Below are 22,551 nucleotides of genomic sequence, written 5' to 3' on the forward strand. Positions count from 1 at the left end.
TAGACCTCATGCTGATTCAAAAAGCATCTCTTAAATCTTCAAAGCATTAAAATTATGCCAGGGTATGTTTTCTGACAGAAGAGGGACTAAAAAACTAGACATCAGTAATGGAAAGATAACTAGATATATATCCAAATGTTTGGAAACTGACAACATACTTCTAAGTAACCCATAGGTCAAAGAAGTCACAATGGTAGTTAGAAATCTTCTGAACTGAATGAAAGTGAAAATATGTGACTTTACTTAGACGGAAATGTATAACTTTAAATCAGGGATCTGCAAACTACCATGCATGGGAGAAATTCAGCCCAACACCTGTTTTTATAATTAAACTTTTATTGGAATACAGTCATGCTCATTAATTTCCTATTGTCTGTGGCTGCATTTATGCTACAGTAGCAGAGTTGAATAGTTGCAACACAAACCATATGGCCCACAAAGCTTAAAATATTTACAAACTGGCCCTTTACAAAAAGTGTCAACTTCTTTCTTTTCTATATTCGAAAAGAAGAGCTATTGTGAATTATGGTAGATTGTTTACAAAATGCTATAATAGTACTCCTCCATTTATACATGCTGTTAAGCAATCTCCTCCAACAGGCCTCTGGGTCTTGGTCAGATAACTTGCTTTTGGCCTTCAGACACAAGCAAAGACCTGAAAGACACAAGCAAAGTCCATGTACACTGGGGTTCTCCTAATCTCGTTGCTTGGATCACTGAGACTATGTGAAGAAGCCTAGCTTACCTTCTTGAAGAGCAGAGCCCTCAGTTCAGCAAAGCCCATAGACCAACTGCCACACCTAAGTATGAGCCCCAGCCATTATCCAGCCCCAGCCCAGCAGCCCATCCCAGAATCAGTCCATAGCAGCCCATCCCATCCCAGAATCAGTCTCCCAGGTGTCCTGTAAAATCATGAGAAATGTATGTTTGTTTTTAGTCACTGAATTTTGGAGTGATATATTATACATTATTTGAAGCAGAAAACAGTAATTAACAGAGGAATGAATACTTCAGTTTTTCAACTTTTAAAAATTTCTGCATACTTCCATTTTAGCTAATGGAATTGTTTTGAACCCATAGAGCACCTCAGTCCATGTATAATTTAGCTTTTTTTCCTACTTATAAGTCAAAGATTAATTTTTTTTTGATGTTTAACTATTTGGTTAGTGAAGCCTTAGACATATCTTTAGAGATCTTGTAGTCTAATTTACTTCCTTTCCTGTTTTCCTCAGTTTTATAACCTGTCTGCTTGGTGACTTTTTTAAGCTCTTTGAGTTTTTGTAGCAATTAAGGAGATTTTGAAATGCTATTGTATTTTGATATAATTTCCTGATATAGAGGCCTCAAATCAATAATGTTTCTGTTTTCCTGGTTATTTACCTTAATGAGATTAGAAAAAAGATGCTGAGAAGAAGCCAGTAGTAATAAGGAATTATATAAATAAATACTTTCCATATTTGTGATGCATGTAGAAGTGCAGGATAATAAGTACAAGTTTTCCTACACTTTAAGGAGTCTTTGTTTCAAAATTCTGAATTAAATTTTTAATAACAAAATGTAGCCTGAAAATAAAATTTTGAAAATTTAGCTGTCATAATTTGCTTTTAATTTTACCTTGTACTAGACATCACAAATACACTAATATGACAATTTAAGCTACAGGTTGAGTGTTCCTTATCTGAAATGCTTGGAACCAAAAGTGTTTCGGGTTTCAGATTTTTTTGAATTTTGGAATATTTGCATTATATTAATTGGTCATCCCTAATCTGAAATGCTCCAGTGAGCATTTTCTTTAAACATTATGATGGTGCTCAAAAAGTTTGAGATTTTTGGAGCATTTCAGATTTTAGATTTTTGGATTAAGGTTATTCAACCTGTATATTAAAAATTGTTCTCATTGTTTTGTTCACATTTCGAAGAAATGTTATTTGTAAGTCCCAGGAATATTAGGTAATATATAAATTATTAGGTCATCTCAATTATTAGATTATTTAATTTGTAATTGCCAGCATTTAGTTCTATAAATAAGATGCAAAACATGTATCAAGTTTAAATGTAAAAATATCACTCACTAATATATTTTTGAATTCTTGTTTTTTTGGATAGTCTCAAGACAAAACATCAGGAGGTGTTAATCCGGAACCTTGTCCAATCTGTGCTCGACAGCTGGGAAAACAGGTACATTTGTAATAAATATCACATACATTTATAAAATACCTTACAGTTTTCAAAGGTTCCTACATACAATTTCTCTCTTTCTTGCTGTCTCTTTTTTTTCTCACCACCAGTTTGTGTAAGGTAAACGAAACTAGACCACGCAAAACAGCAACAAAGGAGCCAAGAAAGATTTATTAGCACAATCCCGGGTGAAGTTCACCAGTCCATGTGACTGTGGGCCGGAGAAGTCGCACCCAGCGAGATGGGCGATGGGTTTATAAAGGGCACACTGAGAAAGCTGTGAGGGGGATTGGGGAGAGCCATCACTGGTTGGGACAGCTGTCGCGTCTGCTGGCGATTGGCTGAACGGGGTTGCTAGAGTCCCTGTAACAGGTACTGGCTGGCTTTGCAACTGGAGTCTTAGTTCCGGGTACTCATTTTTGCTGGCTCACTCTCGCCCATTGTTCTCCTGGTCCGGGTTGGAGCCATCTTGCTAAGGCCCGCCCGCCCTCCGGTACCTCTGGCCTTACATTCCAGCCTTTTGGTCATAGGGGCGCCAGCTCGTTCTAGCTACTTCCTGCTGAGGAGGGGCGGTGTTTGGGGGGGTTTAAGGCTGATATGGGGCCAGAGGTGGTTTGGACGGAAGGGGCAAGTATGAATGTAACAGTAGTTGGTTGACCGTTATTTGAGAGAGCTCTGCCAGGCGCTGTTGGAGGAACCTAAAAACACACGGGGTAACTGACAAGAGTATAAATACAACAATCAGTGGAGCCAGAACAGGGAGAAGCCACGTTAGGAGCTGGGGTTGTCACCACCCTGAGAATGGGCCTCCGGTCAGGACTTTTCTCTGTTTTTGGAGGTTTTTTTGTAATTGTTTAATTCTGTCCTTGACTATCCCTGATTTATTGGCATAGAAGCAGCATTCCTCCCTAAGAAATAGGCATATCCCTCCTTCTTTAGCTGTTAGCAGGTCTAGTCCCCGTCGATTTTGGAGGACTATGTCAGCCAGGGAATCCACTTGTGTTTGTAAGTCTAGGACCATATCTGCCACCTGTTGTATGTCCTCGATCAGTTGAGAGGAGAGCCGTTTGTAAAAGTGAAGTGAGGATCCCAGCCTTGCTACCCTTGTTCCCATGGCCGCAGTAATACCCAACCCCATCAGCAGAGGTGTGAGCTCAACTGCCCACCTTACCCGTGACGTTGAGGAACCGACTAAGGGAATAGGCAGGCTTTGGTTACCGGGTGTTATTATAACGGTGGGGAGGAGGATGACAAGAATGCAGGACCCCGACCAGTCGGGGGGGCAAGACCGGATAGATGATAGTGCCGCATAGAAAGGCAGTTCCGTTAAGTGGGGGGCAGAGGGTGTTATTTGATTGGACCACGAGTGATCGTGAGCAGAGGCAGAGGGAGGCCTATCTGACCCCCAGGGTGCCGTTTTGTGTTATACACTGGGCCATGGTCAAGTCATGTGGGAGAGGGATGTCAGAACGCGGTGGTGAAGGTGAATATTGGGTTGGAGGCGTAGGGAGAGTCCAATTTTCTGTGACTGGGACAGGGGAGACCCAGGCCTGGCCGGACCTGAGGCATAACCAGTAGTCCTTTGCTAAGCTGGGATTAGTAAGGTTAAGCAGGGAATGGGTTTTGTTAAGAACAGAAAGGAGTTCCGGGTTTGTCTGATAAGGACCCTGGGGTTTTGGGAGGTTGGGGTGCACCAATACCAGTCCATTGAAATGTTGAATGAGTTCTTCCATGACCCACTTGGTGTTTTGCTGTTCTGCATAATCCTGCGCCCCTTTCCCGTTGATTTACTCACAGGAGGTCTGAGGTTCTAGCAGATCTCTTGTCCCTGGTGCCCAGGACAAGAATACCCAGCATTGTTTCATGCTCCGTTCCCATCCAGGCCTGTTGTTTGGTTGGTCTGAGGCAGACCGAGCCTTGCTCGTAGCAAGGTGCCTGGACAAAAGAATGGAAGGTTGAACATTTAGTGCGGCAAGGGGGTATCTTTCCTTGGGGATTTGGTGGGGGGTCTTGCTCCCAGCAGCGGACTATGCCACTGTCGCCTGGGCAGCCCGCTTGGAAATCTCTTAACATTACTGCAGCCCAGTATTTTGGTTTCCCTAGTTGGCACGAAAATTTTTGATGATAGCACATATGGGGAACCAGCTGGTAGAGTTCGGGTTTTCCTACGGAGACGCATCAGTTGCAAGTTCAATCAGCCATTCCCCATGTCATCGTAGGGTTATTGGTTAGGCTCATTAACATCAATATGGCTAAACTGTAACCAGAGGGGTCCCACCTCGTTAGATTTCCACAATTCATTGTTGGGGGGGCCACTTGAGTCGAGAAATGTGGTACCACGAGGGGTGCCCTAACAGTGTAGCTGTGGTAGGAGTTGTAAGGACTACTGTGTAAGGTCCCGTCCAGCGAGGTTGAAGGGACTGGGGTCGGAGCTGTCGAAGGAGAACCTCGTCACCTGGCTGTAGAATGACAGCTGCCCGTGGGTCAGATGTTGAGTTGGCCTGGGGCAGGGATTGGTCCGCGTGTTCTTGTAAGAGGTTCTGAGTAGTGAGAGGTAGGGCAGGTAGGAAGCTAGTGGCGGAGGAGTTGTAGGAAGGCCGGTGTTAATGAGAAAAGGCCTACCATACATCAATTTAAACGGGCTAAGGCCGACCGCCCCCCGGGGGGCCGCACGCACCCTAGTGAGAGCAACAGGGAGTAGAGCAGGCCGGGAAAATTTGGTTAGTTGGTCCTTCAGGAGGCCGTTTGCCCATTCTACCTTACCTGAGGACTGAGGGCGGTAGGGGATGTGAAGTTTCCAGACGATGTTGAGGGCTTTGGCCACCAGCTGAGTGATTTTGGAAGTGAATGCTGGGCCGTTGTCTGACTGGATGGACATCGGGAGGCCGAAGCGGGGGATGATGTGCTCCACCAAGGTTTTAGCCACCACCGAGACTGTCTCCCGGCTCGTGGGAAAGGCCTCAACCCAACCTGAAAAGGTATCTACCATTACCAGCAGATATCGGTACTTTTTGTGTCTTGGCATATGAGTGAAGTCCACCTGCCAGTCCTGTCCAGGGAGACACCCTCGCAGCTGGTGGACCACCGTCCGGCACCGGCGGGCTCCTTGAGAGGAAACATATGCACAGGTTTGACAGGCCATATGGACCTGGTTGATGGTTTCTTGGAGACCCTGCGGCAAGAAGATTGGGGAAAGAAACCTGTGCATGGCCTCAGGACCAATGTGTAAAGACTGGTGGATTGTGGACACAATTTCCTTTGCCTGTGTCTGGGGAAGGATTATTCTGTCTCTGAGGTACATCCACCCCTGTTGCCCAGCCACGGCACCCTGGCTGAGGAGTCGCTGTTGCTTGTCCTCCGAGTACCTGGGAGTTAGGGAGGGAGAAAGAAACAGGACAGTGGTGGCGTCCTGGGTTGAGGTAAGTTGGCAGGCCGTGGCGTCGGCCTGGCGTTTCCTTGGATGACAGGGTCTGTGCCCGTCTGATGGCCTTGACAGTGGACGATGGCTACCTCCTTGGGTTCTTGTAGGGCCTGGAGTAAATGTTGAATGACCTTACCGTTGACCATCGGAGTTCCCCGGGTGGTTAAGGACCCCCTTTCTTTCCAGATCACCGCATGACTATGAGCGATAAGGAAAGCATACCTAGAATTGGTATATATAGTGGCCCTGAGGCCCTTTGCCAGCTGTAATGCTCAGGTGAGTGCCACTAGCTCCGCCTTTTGGGAAGAAGTCCCTCATGGTAGTGAGGCAGCTTCCACCACAGTGGGAGGAGAGACCACTGCATAGGCTGCCCTGCGGCCTCCGTCCGGACCCCTGGTTGAGCTCCCATCTACGAAGAATGTGAGATCAGGGTTAGACAGAGGTTGGTCAGAGAGTCCCATGCAAGGTGGCTAAGGGCCTCTACCAGCTCCACACAGGAATGTTCAGGCAAAACTGAGGAGCCAGTGGAGGGAAGGAGAGTAGTTGGATTTAGAAGCGGCAATGAGCAAAGAGACTCTTGGGGATGTTCTATGAATAAAAGGTGGAACTCCTGGACCCTAGAAGGGCTTAATAAGGATAATGACTTATGACCCAAGAGGTCCTGGAGTCTGTCGGGGGAGCAGACCGTAACCGGCTGTTGAAGAGTAAGTTTTAGAGCCTCCTTGGTTAAGCAAGCCGCCGCTGCCAGCGCCCGGAGGCAAGGCTGCCATCCCTGGACGCTGGGGTCCAACTGTTTGGACAGGAAGGTGACCGGTCGGTGAGAGGGTCCCACTGGTTGGGCCACCCCGGTCGCCATCCCTGTTCTTTCCTCGGTGAACATGAGGAAAGGCTTGTGGAAGTCAGGAAGCATAAGCAGCAGAGAAGCTAGGAGCATGTCTCGCAAGGTCTTGAAGGCATGGGCTACAGCTGAGGGAGAAGTGAGGGGGCCGGTGGGAGTTTTCTTAGCTGCAGCATATAGCGGTTTAGTAAGTATAGCGAAATTGGGGACCCAATGTCTAAAGAAGCCTACCAGCCCAAGGAACGACAAGATTTTAGCACCTGAGATGGGGGTAGGAGTTCCCTGATGGAGGTGGTGTGGTCCACCGTGAGGGCCTTGGAGGTGGGGGTCAGGGCCACCCCTAGGTAGGTGACTTGTGGGGTAGAGAGTTGAGCTTTGGAAGGGGAAACCCTGTATCCCCGCTGTACTAGAAAGTTAAGGATGGAGGCCGTATCTCAGAGAGAGACCTCTCTGGAGGGGCTGTACAGGAGGAGGTCACCTATATACTAGAGGAGAGTGTTATATCCAGAGTCATAAGAGGACAGCTCTTTGACCAATGCCTGGCCGAAAAGGTGGGGACTATCACGGAATCCCTGAGGCAGGACCATCCAGGTTAATTGTTGGGTCCTGTGGGTGTCTGGATCCTTCCAAGTAAAGACAAAGAATGGCTGGGAGTCTGGATGTAGGGGATGGTGAAGAAAGCATCCTTAAGGTCCAGGACTGTGAAATGAGTGGTAGTGGGAGGTATCTGCGATAGGAGAGTATATGGGTTAGGGACCACTGGATGCAGTGGTATTATGGCAGAGTTGATTATCCGCAGATCCTGCACCAGTCTATAAGCACCAGATGGCTTCTTTATCGGGAGGATGGGAGTATTACAAGGGGAGCTGGTAGGAACCAGAAGACCCTGGAGGAGCAGCCGGTTAACAATGGGCTGGAGGCCCTTGTGATGGGCATGTGAGATAGGAAATTGAGGCCTGGAAGGGAAGTAAGAGGGATCCTTAAGGCGAATGAGGACTAAGGTGTGGTGATTGGCCTCTACAGCAGTGGAAGTGTCCCAGACTATTGGATTAACTTTTTTGGGGGAAATGGGAAAATCGGACGAAGGCTCCAGGGAGAAGACAGCACAGACGAGGGAACTCGGTGTTGGGGGAACTTGGTGTGAGGTGAGGCAAATAGATGTCCCGAGTTTATACAGAAGGTCTCGTCCCAGCAAAGGGGCTGGGCAGGATGGGATAACTAAGAATGAATGGGTGAAGGGACAGCCTTTAAAAAGGCAGGAAACCAGACCCGTCTCTAGCGGCTTGGAGGGTTCCCCCGAGACATCCACAACCGAGACCTGAGAAGGATGTAAAGGCCCGTGGAAAGAGAGTAAAACAGAATAGGTAGCCCCCATGTCTATCAAAAGGAAGATGGACTTACCTGCTACCCATAGTGTGGCCCTGGGCTCGGCAAGGGTGATTGGGGTGTTTGAGTCCAGGCGGCTTCAGTAGCCCAGGAGGCCCAGGAGCTCTGGCAAGGGGCCTGCTGGGGGAGCCAGCCCCCACGAAACTCTGTTGCCGAGAGATGGTCCCCCCCCCCAGGGGGCGCTCAAACTTTCAGTGTCTCTCTTGTCTGCAGACCAGGCAAGGTTGAGTCGGTGGCCTGGGGTTGGGGCATTGCTTTGCCCAGTGGCCTTCCTGGCTACACCTGAAGCAGGCTCCCGGAGGTGTTTGGGTCTCAGACTGTTTCCTGAGATGGGGGCCCTGGGGCCCCTGTTGTGCCAGCCGCAGGGCAGCGACTAGGGCTTGGGTTTGAAGGGCCACCTTCTGTTTTAGCCTTTGGGCCCGTACAGCCTCAGCTTTCTCCTCTCGGGCATTATAAACTTTAAAGGCCATATTCACCAGGTCTTGGAGTGGAGTCTGGGGACCTTCCTCCGCCCTTTTAAACTTGCACAAGATGTCCAGAGCAGACTGGGTGATACAGTGGGTAGCTAAGACTGTGGACCCCGGCGGTGAGGAAGGGTCCAAACGAGTGTGAAGGGTAAAAGCCTCTGTTAAACAATTAAGGAAAGAGGCTGGGTTTTTGTTAGGCTCCTGTGTGATCTCCCTCAGTTTGTCATAGTTAACAACTTTTTGAGCCGCCTTTTTCATCCCTGTAATAAGGCAGCGGACCATGTGATCCCTCCTAGTCCTACCTGTGGCACCATCCTGATAGTTCCATTGTGGGTCCTCAGCAGGCACTGCCGTGGCCCCGACCGGCAAAGAATGGTTGGAGTTATGTACCTGATCAGCGTACGAGCTGCTGAGGTGACGCGATCTCGCTCCTCGGGAGTGAGGATGGAGGTTAAAATTATGTGGAGGTCGTGCCATGTGAGCTCATATGCCTGAGTGAGGTATCGAAACTCCTTGGTGTAGGCAGTCGGGCTGGCAGAGTAGGAGCCTAGGCGCTTTTCAGTCTGGGACAGGTCTCCCAGGGAGAAGGGAACATGTACCCGAACCAGTCCCTCAGCACCTGCCACCTCCCGCAGAGGAGCCAGTAACTGGGCCTGGGACCTGGTAACCGGAGGGCTGGTCCATTTAGAGGGTGGTGTAGGATTGTAAGATGGCGGTAGGGTGAGAGTAGGAAATGAGGTGGAAGGAGGGCAAGATGGTGGTGACAATGGAAGAGGAGGGTATAGCTGGTGAGTGGCTGGGGCAGAGCTGAAACAGAGGAGTCAGGTGTGATGTCAACAGGACCAGAGGAGGGAGGTGGTGTCTCTGTCGCTGAAGGGATGGAAGTGGATGGGGGAGGGGAGCCAACCGAACCAAGAATGAGTGGAGCTAAGGACAAAGGAATTAGAGATGGCGGGGTGGGGGAAAGGGCCGGATATAGGAGGGTCAGGACGGGAGGTAAGGCAGGAGCAGACACCGGAGGGGCCTGAGTGGAAGAGGTCTGGGCACAGAGATTGAATAAGGAGGGGGTTGAGAAAGAGCAGACATTTGAGAAGAGGCGGACGGGAGGGGAGGAGAAGTAGAGGTAGGAGCTGGAGGGGGAAGGCCAAGGTCCTCTGGAGGATCTGTAAAGGAAGATTCTGACGCAAGGAGAGGCTGATAGCCCCTATCAGGGGATTTGGCCAGGACGACCTGGGCCAAGGAACATCTGATGCAGAGGTCTGGGCAGGAGCGCAGTGCCCAAAAGGCCTGGATATAGGGGACTTCGGACCTTTTCCCAGTCCGGTGGCAATAATTAGGGAGATTGGTGAGGAGGCCGAAATCAAAAGTTCCCTCGGGGGGGCCAGCAAGACTGATTGTCCAGAGGATATTGGGGCCAGGCCCGGGAGGAAAGGAAGATCAGCTTCCGTTTACGGATATCTTCGGACAACCCCAGGGTATTCAGATTAGATATGAGACACCGCAAGGGGGTCTGAGCTTCAGTTTTAGAAGGCTGGCTTCCCATGGCTGCAACCTCTGTTCCTGGGTCCCTAAACAAGCAAGCCCAGGGTCCCAGACCCACTTAGAATAGGGACGGAAAGGAAGATCCACTTCCGTTGATAGGATTGGCGATCTGGAGATAGGTACGTCTCCACTACACCAGAGCCAAAGGCACCGTACCGGAGGGGTGAGCCCAGATGCAGCTGCGATTTCAGACTGGGCACCCCAGAGGGTAGAAGGAGAAGACAGGGAAAGCGAGTGACTCACCGCGTTGTCTGAGGTCCTGGGGCCAGGTCCTGTTCCCAAGAGAGGTCCCAGATCAGGAGAGGAGGGGGGAGCTCGCTGGTGGCCCGCACCGTCCTCCTGGGTTTCGGCACCAAATGTAAGGTAAACGAAACCAGAGCAGGCAAAACGGCAACAAAGGAGCCAAGAAAGATTTATTAGCGCGATCCCGGGTGAGGTTCGCCAGTCCATGTGACTGTGGGCTGGAGAAGTCGCGCCCAGCGAGATGAGCGACGGGTTTATAAAGGGCACACTGAGAAAGCTGTGAGGGGGATGGGGAGAGCGATCACTGGCTGGGACAGTTGTCATGTCTGCTGGCGATTGGCTGAACGGGGTTGCTGGAGTCGCTGTAACAGGTACTGGCTGGCTTTGCTACTGGAGTCTTAGTTCCTAGTTCCGGTTACTCATTTTTGCTGGCTCACTTCTGCCCATTGTTCTCCTGGTCCGCGTTGGAACCATCTTGTTGAGGCCCATCCCGCCCTCAGGTTCCTCCGCCCTTACAGTTTGTATGAAAGGCAAGTATTACCTTCATTTTAAATGTAGTGCCAGAGGTTTGGGTGAGATAATTAGGGTTATGTATGTTTGTCCTATGTATTTTCTAAATGACAAATGAAAAAATATTTTTGGAATGCCCCATCTTTTTCAATAAATATGTATAGTTTTGAACATTGTTTCCAGTTAATTGTCTCCAAGTAATTTGACTTTGTCAGATTAACCTAGTTGTTTAGTAATTGTACAGAAATGTAGTACAATACACAGAGATTTACTTATGTTATTAAATAGGTATAGAAATTTTATTTAGTTCTTAGCAGTATTAATATAGCATAATGCTAGTCTTTAGAGTACAAATAACATCTCTCCTAGGGGAATCTAGATGTGATTTTTAGAAGATCATTATAAGTATATTCTTTGTGAATATTAATTACAAATGTTTGTATGTATGGTGGCACCATATTAGTTCTCCCCTATGCAATCATATTTTTATCCTACAAACTGATTTATGAAACTATAAATTTCTGCTATGATAAATCAATATACTTTCACATTATCCAAATATTCTTGCTTTTTAAGATTTGATAGATAAGCCTATTACTGTTGAACAAATAGAACTATTCTTGCTGTTCTTTTCTATGGAACTAAGAGTGGAAGGGTAAATCTATGAGTTCCATATTCATAGATGGAGGGGAGTTTCATGATATGTGGCAGAGACTTGGAGTGAATTATTTTACTTTACTGAACTAGGATAAGGTATTTTTTTTAAATATATTTTTGCTTTTTTTTTTTTTTTTTTTGGTTTTTTGATTTTGTTTTGGTTTGTTTTTTCAGAACCACTTTTTTGAATTTTTATTTCCATAGCTTTAGGGTACACATTGTTTCTGGTTACATGGATCCATTGTATAGTGCTGAAGATTTCTGGACTTTGTGTACCCAGCACCCTCCACTAGTGCACATTGTACCTGAAAGGTGATATTTGTCATCCCACCCCCTTTCCATCTTCCGCTTTCTGAGTTGCCAGTGTTCGTTATATCATTCTGTATGCATTTGCAGACCCTTAGCTTAGCTTCCACATATAAGTGAAACCTGTAGTATTTGATTTTCCACAGAACCACTTTTAAAATGAATATGAGATCTAGTTCATCTCATTTTCTATATAATAAGTGCTTTAATGTATGAAACTGTAAGTCTGTTTAATAAATTGAATGGAATATATTGAGAATGATATTATCTCCTGTATTGTATCTGCTGTAAGAGTGCTGAAAGTCTAATTTGCATTTTTCACAATTACTGAAATGAGAACACCAACTTCTTACAGAATAATGATGACTGTTATACTCACTGTTAGAATGAACAGCATCTAAGATTATGAAAGCTTACTTTGTTAGGACTAAAAAGTAATTAATTTAAAAGTACAACTTGGCTTTCTTTTTTTTTTTGGAATCAGGAGTCTCACTTTGCCACCCAGGCTGGAAGGCAGTGACACAATCATGGGTTCCCACAGCCTTGACCTTCTGGGCTCAGGTAATCCTCCTGCCTCAGCCTCCCAAATAGCTGAGACTACAGGCATGTGCCATCATGCCAAGCTAATTTTTGACTTTTGTAGAGACAAGGTCTTGCTGTGTTGCACAGACTGGTCTCAAACTTCTGGTCTCAAACAGTCCACTTGCCTCAGCCTCCTAAAGTACTGGGATTACATGTATGAGCCACTGGGCATGGCTGGCTTTTAGGACTTAAAGAAAACTAATAGCAGGAAATATTTAGGAAGTGAAATTGTGATTCCCTTCTTTTCTTTTTAATATATGTATAGATTAGAAGGCATCCTTGGTAGCATCTAAGGCTTATTCTATGTGTTTTCTTTTTAGTGGGCAGTACTGACCTGTGGCCACTGTTTCTGTAATGAGTGCATTGCTATAATTATTGAACAGTACAGCGTGGGGTCTCACAGAAGCTCAATTAAGTGTGCCATCTGCCGCCAGACCACATCTCACAAAGAAATTTCATATGTCTTCACCTCAGAGAAAGCAAGCCAGGAAGAGGACATCCCTGTGAAGGTAAAGTAGGTCAGAAACATGTAGAAGCATAGTTAAAGCAATATAATGGAATCTGTATCAGGTAAATGAGAATGTGAAAATTAAAACAAAGTTGGCACAGTGAGTAGGTGAAAACCACTGATGTCCATTACATTTTCGTTGTGGGAAAAACACAAGAATGCTTATTCAAATATGGCTAGTAATAGTCATGCCCATTGTGGCAAAAAATAACATCTTAAATTCCAGTTATCGATCATCTTCTATAGTATTCTGTACACCACAAATAGATAGAGCTCTTGCTAAATTAGAGTTTATTTAAATAAAGAGTTCTTCTCATTCTTTAGTCAACCCTGGATTTCAGGGAAAAGGGATGTGCCCAAACAAATTGAGAGGGGAAAAAAATTGATGGGTTAGTGAAGACTGTCATAGAAAGAGATAGTATGCTTTTAAATGGCATTGGCTGATATTCAGGGTACAGCCAAAATTGGCTTTATTTTCAAAATTTTTCTTACGTTTCATTCAGAATTTGAAGAAATTTACTATAATTTGAGGTCCATACAGGATCTTTCAATAGATTTACTGCCTAAGGGGTATTTAATGAAAAGCCTTTACTAGACTTTTTGTTCTTTATTTTCCTTAAACATGCTTTTTAAATTTTTTTCTAACCAAACTTGGACAAAAGGCATATTGATATATAAATGTGGTAGCAAATGTGGGCCGTAAAGAATAGTTTAGAGAATGATGGGGCTTGCTCTTAAGTAGGAGGAAGTAGAATCTTCTTCATTAATTTCTTCTCCTTCTGGGTCCTTGATACTCTTCTCACTTATTTTTAAATGAGTTTGTGGGTAAAAATGTACAACCTGAAATGCCCTGCCAGGAGTTAGGTAGTTGTTAGGGTAATCCCTTCCCCCCAAGAAAACTATAGTTGAATTAAAGAATTTTTAATTGCTGTTTTTTTCCACTGTTATCTGAGTAAATCATTGCTCTCTAATGGGTTGGGATAAGCAGAATCCCAAAGTTGGAATGAACATGCATTTACTCATGAATAAAACAGACATGGTTGCTGCTCTCATGGACTTTAGCAGTTCAGGGGAATGAGTTTAAGTTGGGGCGGGAAGCACAGACATTAACAAAAATTACTGTATTATAACTGTAGTAAATACTACAAAAGAAAACCAAGTCTGGTTCTCTGAAGGAATGACAGTTAAGCAGATGTCTAAAGAATGAATTGATTAGCCATTTTGGAGAGAGAATAGAAGTGATGTTGTGGGGAGGAGACTTCCAGACAAAAAAAAAAAAAGAAAGAAAAGGAAAAGCAGTACATGGAAAAGCCTGAGGCAAGAAGGACTCAAATGGAACTGAGTGACTGCAGCATAACAAGCAAGAAGAATAGTGGAATTAAGTGAGTTTGAAGACCTTACTGGGACCAGATGTTGTATGGCTATCTGATGACTTGAGAATTTCATTTCCATGTAAGCAGAAGCTAGTTCAATATCATAAGCAGGGATGTATCATGACTGGATTTGGATTTTGAAAAGATCACTCTTGCCACAGTGTGGAAAATAGATTAGCAGGAATAGAATGAGGTCGAACACATTTAGAAAGACCAGTTTAGAACATGGTGGCTTTGATTAGACAAGTGAGTATATTCCAGAAGTATTTAGAGTAAAGTTGATTGGTAAGATAGGATGTTGGAGGCATTGAGGAAGAAAGAGATTTCATAGATTACCCCCTGGTTTCTGATGTGAAAACTTAGGTGGATAATAGTATAGTTATTGATATAAAGTATTTGGAAGAGGGGTACATTTAGACATACTGTTATTTGAGGTACCTAAAACATCCTAGTAGAACTATCTAGAAAAGTTGTTATATGTGGAGCAGGTAATATAAGATTAAAAATCACTGGCATAAATGATCTTTGAAGCCATGAGAGTGAATGGGGTTCCCTAAGGAAAGAAATAGAGAAGTTAGCTTCAGATCAAGTTCTGCAAAGTCTGTTACTTTCTAAAGGTTGAATAAAGTGGGGAGAGGCTGGAAAAAAGGAACCTGAGGAAGAGCAACTAGAGTCATAGGCAATCCAGGAGAGAGTGCTATCAACAAAGTTCACAGGAAAGTAAGTATCTAGAGATTATTTCAAGTATACAGGAGACTTTGTATAGATTAATGCAAGTATTCTCCATTTTATATAAAGCCCTTGAGCATTCTCAGATTTTAGTATCCACAGGAAGTCCTGGAACCAGTCCCTTCTGCATACTGAGGGAGGACTGTCTTTTTAAAGCAAATGCCAAAGAGTTGCTGAATGAGAGGTAGGTGACCTGTGGTGCAGTCCTGCAGCATTTGGTGGTTATTCTTTATCCTGCTCACCACACAAAGAAAGAGGGGAGGAGGCTGCCAGACAGAAAAAAAGAAAAGGAAAAAAAGTACATGGAGCATGACTGAGACAAGAAGGGCTCAAATGGAACTGAGTGGCCTCTTTCCCTCTTTCTTCCCACTCCTGTAGTTTCTCTCGCCTTTCCTTCCCCAAATAAATGTTTTTCTTTTTGAGTTGGAGTCTCACTATGTCACCCAGACTGGAGTGCAGTGGCCGGTCCCGGCAGCTTCGACCTGCTGGCCTCCGGCGATCCTTCTGCCTCAGCCTTCCACGTAGCTGGAACTACAGGCACGTGCTACCATGCCTGACTAATTTTTTGATTTATTGTAGAGATGAGGTCTCGCCTGCCTAGGCGGGTCTCGAACCCGCGGGCTCAGGCAATCCACTCACCTCAGCCTCCCAAAGGCACGGGGTTACAGGCTGAACCACCGAGCCCGGCAATAGATGTTTTTCTAGCCCTTTCTTCTTTCTTGTCTATCTCTTCCTCTGGCCTCAGATATCCCAAAGGCCACAGATGTCATTTGTGACTAAAAAGAGAGGTAGCTCACCTGTAGATGAAAGCATTCATCACAGTACAAGGAACCAGCATAAAGCCTGTGTCAGGCTTCACTCAGTGAGGTTGAGGAAGTGATTCCTCTGGCTACCAGTAAACAGTACAGCCTCTATGAAACTGAGTCACTGAGCCCATCAAAACCAGACACCTGTTCATTTTATTTCAGCTTTCCTAGACACCCAGGATAGAGATCAGGACAGTTACATTTGCTCTCCTGTTAGGACAGGGATATCAGTGTATAAATACTGTGCTTTCACTTCTCCCTGTCTTTCATGGATGTTGATGAACACATGGATTAATTGAAACATCCTATAAAAAACTTATAAGATTATAGAATTGACTAACAATGATAATTTCCCTTTTGTCACAGAGACATATATACTGGCATTTCCTTTTTATTGAATACATGACTGAATATTATATTATTATTCAAGCAAGTTTTATCCCTTCTCATATTCTCACATTGCTTCATGCCACATTTAGGTTGCTGCTCACTGCTTTTTCTGTCACCATTTGTGTCTGCCACATCTGTCTTATGCTCCCTTTCTCCTCTTCCAACTTCTGTCATATCTGTCTGTCACATTAACATCTGTCACCTTCTCCTTGAAGCGTCTACTTATAGCATTCTCAGACTTCACCCTACTTTTCTGACTCTTTGAAATTTCCATATTAAATTGCCGATCTAGGACTTGTATATATAAAGATAGTTCTATGTAAATAATTAAGACATTATTTTCAAATTACATAACTGTTAGCTCAAACTATTCCTGTACCTATTTAACAACCTTATTGTTGATAATCAAATCTCTAGTCTTTAATAAACAATACTGGGAAGGAAATTTTTATTTAGTCAAGATTTTATTTTCTGAAACTATTATTTCACTATAAGTATTTATTTGTGTCAAGATTCTCAACAAAAGTTACATAGCAAACAATATAAGATGATACCATACATAGTCATATAGCTGATCTGCAGATAAAAGGCATTTGGAGAACATAAAACTAGTATTAAATAATATTAGACTTCTTGTCAGGTAGTATTTTTTGGAAATAAGAGATTTTTAAGAAATCCTATTGATCATGGAAGTAAAAAGAATATTGAGATTATAAATCTCCCATTTGGTGGATGCTCCTAAATTAAAGATCATTATCTTCCCTAGCAACAGTGTGACAGTATTCCTAAATAACCTTTGGAACCTACTGGGCATCTCTCAAAGTAAACAAAATTCCCCTTGCAAGTTCTAACAACTGCCAGGCATTTTGGATGGTGAAGTAGGCCTCCTGGCAGAACATATGTCCCACGTGGCATGTTCCCTGTGTCCTGCGTTTGGCTAGGTTTCATACAAGGCATTTTTGCCAGTGGAAACTTGACTCTTAATGGATAAGGGTCTCATGTTTTGAGGAGTTTTTGTCTAGGAGAAAATATGCTACATAGCTAACAGCCATAGCAATTGACTACCCTTCTCACCCACACCCCACCACATGTACACAATTGTTTCATCATCTCAGACTTTTGAGTGTCTGAAAATCAACTGGCCTGCTTTTTAGAATAGATTTTTTTTCAGACTCCACCCCTACAAATTTTGATTCAGCGTGTGTGAGATATAGTCCAGAAATCTATATTTTTAACAAGCAAACCTGTTGATAATGGAGATGTCTTACACAGCCTTTTTGTAGAGAAAAGATTACTGTATCTCTACATTTAGACTGTAGGGTTCAGTTGATTCAAAGGTAACTTGTGACATCTGTCTTGTACTTTAAAAATATAACTAAAATAAACATCTAGGTGGGAAAAAAACTGATTATGAAATTCTGAGTTTAAAGTAGGCATAAAATAATTTGGTAAATATAATTCACAAGTGATTTATTTAAATATGTCCAAACATTCTTCTGTAATATATAAAATAAGTTTTTGCATAACATACATGAGCACTAACTGGTAAATTTAGAATGAAGTTGAATGTTTAGGTTAGAATGTCATGACTAAATGTAATTACAATTGCAAAAAATTTCTAATCACTGGCCAAGTTAACATTTATAATTCTGTACTGATAGCTTCATGTCGAAGTTAGCCATAGCTTGCAATAAATTGAACACACAGTAGAGACTTCTAAAACATAAACTCAGGATATCATTATAATATCATCTTTATGAAAAACTTAGTCCTTTTGTAGAGCATAAACTTCATTATGTAGAGAAGACTGTTCATGAGGTAGAGATTTTGTTTCATTCATTATTGTATCTCAAGCATTTAGTACAATGCCTGGCATATAATAGACACTCAGTAAGTATTTGAATAGATGGATGAATGGATGGATGGATGGATGGATGGATGGATGGATGAATGGATAACAGTTGAATAATATTTATCTGTAATATCTCTAAGGGCCTCTGGTTCCAAATAAAAATTTTTAACTTTTTTTGCAATTACTAACTTATCTCTTTGAAATTATCATGATAAGTGTTCAGAAGATCAGAATAATGTTGTTATGGCCTAATACACTTGTAAGATTTCCCACAGCCTAGGTGAAATTTCCATTAAGCTTTATTCACTAGCATGTGAATGCTTGAAGAACCCAGTACTGCCACAGGCATATGCTTAAAAAGATTTCCTACTTTATGGCACCAGTCATACAAGCTTTATAACTGCCCTGAATTGTGTTTGTCACTACCAGCATGGGTTTTTTAGCATGATGAACAGGTGCAGACCAAAATAAAACAATGTTAACTGATCTTACTCAGCTCTACTATAGACATCACAGGCACATTGAAGGACTTATCTCCATTTCAGAAAGAAAAGTCCAGAATAAAGTAATGAAAGTCAGAAGATAGCAGAATGGGAAATGATGTTCTCTCTGCTGAAAAATAATAGGAACACTCAAGTTATTTGCAAGTTGCAAACCACTAAGGTTTTGAAATCTCAAGAAAAATCTGTTACCTCTCACCAAGTATGATCCCAGTCATTCATTTTACTGATTAAAAAGCATAGTTCTCTTTATTAAGGAAGGGAAGAAAAGCTAAGTTATGTACATCTTTAAAGTGATGTTTTCTGTTAGCTGAAATCTTCAAAAACTCTCATCTCAGGTACCTTGACTCTTATGGTATGTTTAAAAGATTGCAAAGTAATAACTAGAAGATTGAAATATTATCTGTGCTCTGTTTCAGATATGATTGTCCCACCTGTGACAAAGCTGAAATTTATAATCTGTGGCAGATTGCACAGATTAGGAAGCCATTTGACCATAGGGCAGTAAGAGACACTGCAGGTACAATAGCTTGTAGAACTAAGGTAGTGACATAATTCATAGGACCAGTTCATGTGAGAAACAATATCCCAGTTGTATCATTGAAGTAATAAATTAAAAGATCCAGAATTACAGGTCTCCTATTCATTCTCCTAAAACTCTTATTTGTAAGACTAAGAGTACACAAAATGTTTAGTATTTATTTTTTAGTGGAAATAATTCACACAAAAGAATAAATAAATTACTTCAAATTAAAATAGAATTTCATACAATCAAAAGATGAAAAGTAATGCTCTTCTCCACTCTCCCTTCTTAACCTTGCTACTATGAACAATTTCTGGTTTTAGTTATAGAATTACCTACGAGGGGAGACCCCCCAAAAAACAATTATTTTTTGGAGGGCGAACCCCTTGTACTGGCTTCCCTCACTGGGTAGCTGTCCTAGGAGCCCATCGGCATCAGTGTACCAGCTACTATTGTTGTGAGAGGCTGCATTCAGCTTCAGTTTTGTTTTTTTTTTTTCGAGTTTCTTTCAACATGCTTGCCCGTTTCATGATGAATGATTTACGGGCGCAACGGCCCACACCATGCTGAGCGTTCAGTTTCTGACCAAAAATGACATGACCCCCATTGCCCCACCCTGCCATTCACCTGATCTCACGCCAAGTGACTTTTTTTTTCCCTGGATAAAATAAGTCCTCAAGGGGAAACATTTTGCTGATGTGGGAGAGGTAAAACAAAAACCAGCAGAAGCACTAAAAGTCATCACAATTAACAAACTCAAAAACTGTTTTGAGCAATAGAAAAAGCATCTTGATAGGTGTATTTAATCAAACGGAGAGTACTTTGAAGGTGACTGAAGTTTAAACTTGAAAGAATAAATACGCAATTTTTAGTAGATAAATTCTGGGACTTTTTGCGTCCCCCCTCATAGACTTTAAATAATATACTTTATTAAAAATAAATAAATACTAACTTTAGACAGTATCTGCCGACTCCTCACTTTAAAATGTAAGGAAATTAATGCATTTACTCTTCTTTCAATCTTTCTTCTCCCCATTATATCCAAATTTTTGTCATAATACTGTTATAATATTTATAATGTTCATATTTTGGTGTCTAATTATAAATATGTTTTTATATCTAGAAATGATCTGTACAGTATTGTGTTGTGAATACTGTTCTTTACAGAACCAAGCAGAATGATTGAAGTCGTGCAGAAAAGAATTTAATCCCAATCTATGTCATTTCAACTTTGCTTTTCAAAGAAGACTCTTTCAAGCATCCCAGTCTAATGGAACTTCCAATTTTTTTTTTTATAGCTAGCTTTCTTCCTTTCGATGCCCACTTTATATGACACCATTATCCATGAAATCCTTGTACTAAGATTCCTTTTTTTAACTGTGCTTTACTACTTCAAGAAATTTTAGCACGATGAGTATGGGAATGGCAAATCTCAGAATTTTTGCACTTCTGAAAGTGATTTAATTCTGCCTTTAGAGTGAGAAATGACTAACAATCCTCTCAATATAAGACTATTGGAAGGGTTTCATGTATATGTGTGTATTTCATATATGGAATATATATGTTAATATATATGTAAAAAAAAATCTCTAAAGATATGGTCAGCCTGTTGACATAAAGTCGTCTCTAAACATGAATGTTCTGTGTGATTAAAAAAAAAATAAAATGACTACAGTCATCATCTCCATCTTGTTAACTTTCTCTGATGTTTTTGAGGAGTCAACAACCACTTTAAGCTCTTAATTCAACCAGTGGAGCTAAGTATGACAGGGTCGTAGATTGCCAACACCTGCTTCAAATTGTGCTCCAGTAGTCACTTTTTTTGTAAAGTCATTGAAGAAAAATACAAAGCAGCAATATCTCTCCATCACAGAGCACATTTTTTTATGTATGTAAGTCAACTGCAATTGTCCCTTTGTTGCTGCAGCAGAGAGATCTATCCGTTCTCCTTCTCTAGAGAGAAGATGAAACATGAAAGAAATGGAATGAAGCCAGCCACAGGGCATCTTTCTACACTAGTACTCAGGTTTTTACTATTAATATCGCTCCCTACGTTTTCCCTAATAATAAGACTTCAGTGAATGAAAAGCAGCACCTTACTCTAGGATTGTTTTGGTAAAATAGTCTCATTCTGGAGGGGAGAGGATGATCAAACTTTAAGTAGATGCTACTTGACTGCTTCATTATTAGAATCTTTTGGTTTACTGAATGTATGGCAAATAAACAAAACTGAGGGTTTTTGTTTTTGAGCACATTTAACAACTTGTAATTCAGAGTTTATATTCTTGGAATTTCACAGCAGGAGCCTGCATCTATAGAGTACCTTATTCCAATCAGATTTAACTCTGTAATGAAAATAAATTAAACCTGTTAGAGTAGATGAAAAGCTATGTGACATTTCCAATCTTAAGTTATGCTACTAAATGGTTTCCAGGCCAAACTTTTGAGATATATTCTTTGCTGGACTTTGGTGCTAATGAGGATCTGCTGTTTTTTTTCCAGTGCCTTCGTACAGGGAATTCTAGAGCTTGTAACTTTGTAGTCTATTTTCCAAAAAGTGAGCATTGCTTTGTCTCTTACATGTTTTAATGTTCTTGGCTGTTAGCTTTATCTCTTGAGGAGAAAAAACAGGAGAGACAACAGCCTTGAGCAGAGTGGGAACACTTTGTATGTCTCCCATCCCAGTTCTCTAGTTCAGGGGTCCCCAACCTCAGGGTCCTGGGCAGGTACTGGTCTGTGGCCTGTTAAATACTGCGCCACACTGCAGGAGGTAAGCAGCAGGTGAGGTGAGTTCTGTCTGCTGTCAGATCAGCTGAGGCATTAGATTCTCATAGGAATGCAAACACTATTGTGAACTGCGCGTGCAAGGGATCTGGGTTACTGCTTCTTGTGAGAATCTAATGTCTGATGATTCCCCTTCCCTCCCCCACCCATCCATGGAAAAATTCTCTTCCACGAAACCGGTCCCTGATGCCAAAAAGAGTGGGGACCGATGCTCTAGTTGACCTTAGAATGAGTCAGGTGAGGGAAGGTGACAGAAGCTGTGTGTTCATTCCCAAACTGGACCTTGTCTATTGATGTTTTAGAAACATGAAGAAAAACCAAGCATTGAGCACAAAGTTAGAATTGGTGGATATATATCTGGAAAAACTGAAGAGACTAAGGAGAGAGAATGGGAATGAGGAGGAGGACAAAAGCTTCAAAAGCGGTCAGACATGCTTATAATTAAATGCAACTCTATCAGCCCAATATATTAAGAAATAATTTAGCAGTCTTGTAGGGTTTCTGTTCTCATGCATCCTCCTCTCTAATATGTTATTTCAGCTTCACCTTGCATTTGTATGTTTACGTAGGCAAATTATGAGTTGGACTCAGACTACCAGTTTGCCTGTCCTGAGAATATTCATACTCTATTAGTTTACATGGGGATGGATTGATATTCACATTTCCTGTCCTTATCCTTTTTGCCTTTTTCAGTGCAGCCTTGCCTGTGTGAAACCCATCCCTTTTTCCTATTTTAATCTTTTTTAACGAAGTAAATAATTTGTTTTCTATATCTGTGACCACATTGAATAGTCTTCTCAAACAGGCAGATTTGAGTTCAAGTTTAAATACATATATGAGATTTAGAAACATGAGAAAGAGCAGTAGAATGTGTATAGTGCTGATTTCTGTGGTATAATATGAAGCATTCATTTAAATTGCTTTTAGGTCAAATCAGCAGAGTAAACCAACCTTAT

The 22,551-nt window shown here is 42.5% G+C and overlaps 1 protein-coding gene across 1 annotated transcript in view; it reads left to right on the forward strand.

Moving 5' to 3' along the window:
• SHPRH (SNF2 histone linker PHD RING helicase) overlaps positions 1–12,639 on the forward strand; it is a gene marked incomplete at its 3' end in the record, with an annotated part of 68,635 nt that extends 55,996 nt beyond the window's left edge. Inside the window, exons 24-25 of the mRNA XM_008054459.2 lie at positions 2,107–2,178; positions 12,451–12,639. Coding sequence (XP_008052650.2) covers positions 2,107–2,178; positions 12,451–12,639 — 261 coding nt within the window. The remainder of the gene's footprint in view (positions 1–2,106; positions 2,179–12,450) is intronic.
• Between the last annotated feature and the right edge of the window lie 9,912 nt (positions 12,640–22,551).

The sequence above is a fragment of the Carlito syrichta genome, unplaced genomic scaffold, assembly GCF_000164805.1.
Source record: "Carlito syrichta isolate Samal-C Ts95f unplaced genomic scaffold, Tarsius_syrichta-2.0.1 Scaffold78909, whole genome shotgun sequence".
Taxonomy (NCBI): Eukaryota; Metazoa; Chordata; class Mammalia; order Primates; family Tarsiidae; genus Carlito; species Carlito syrichta.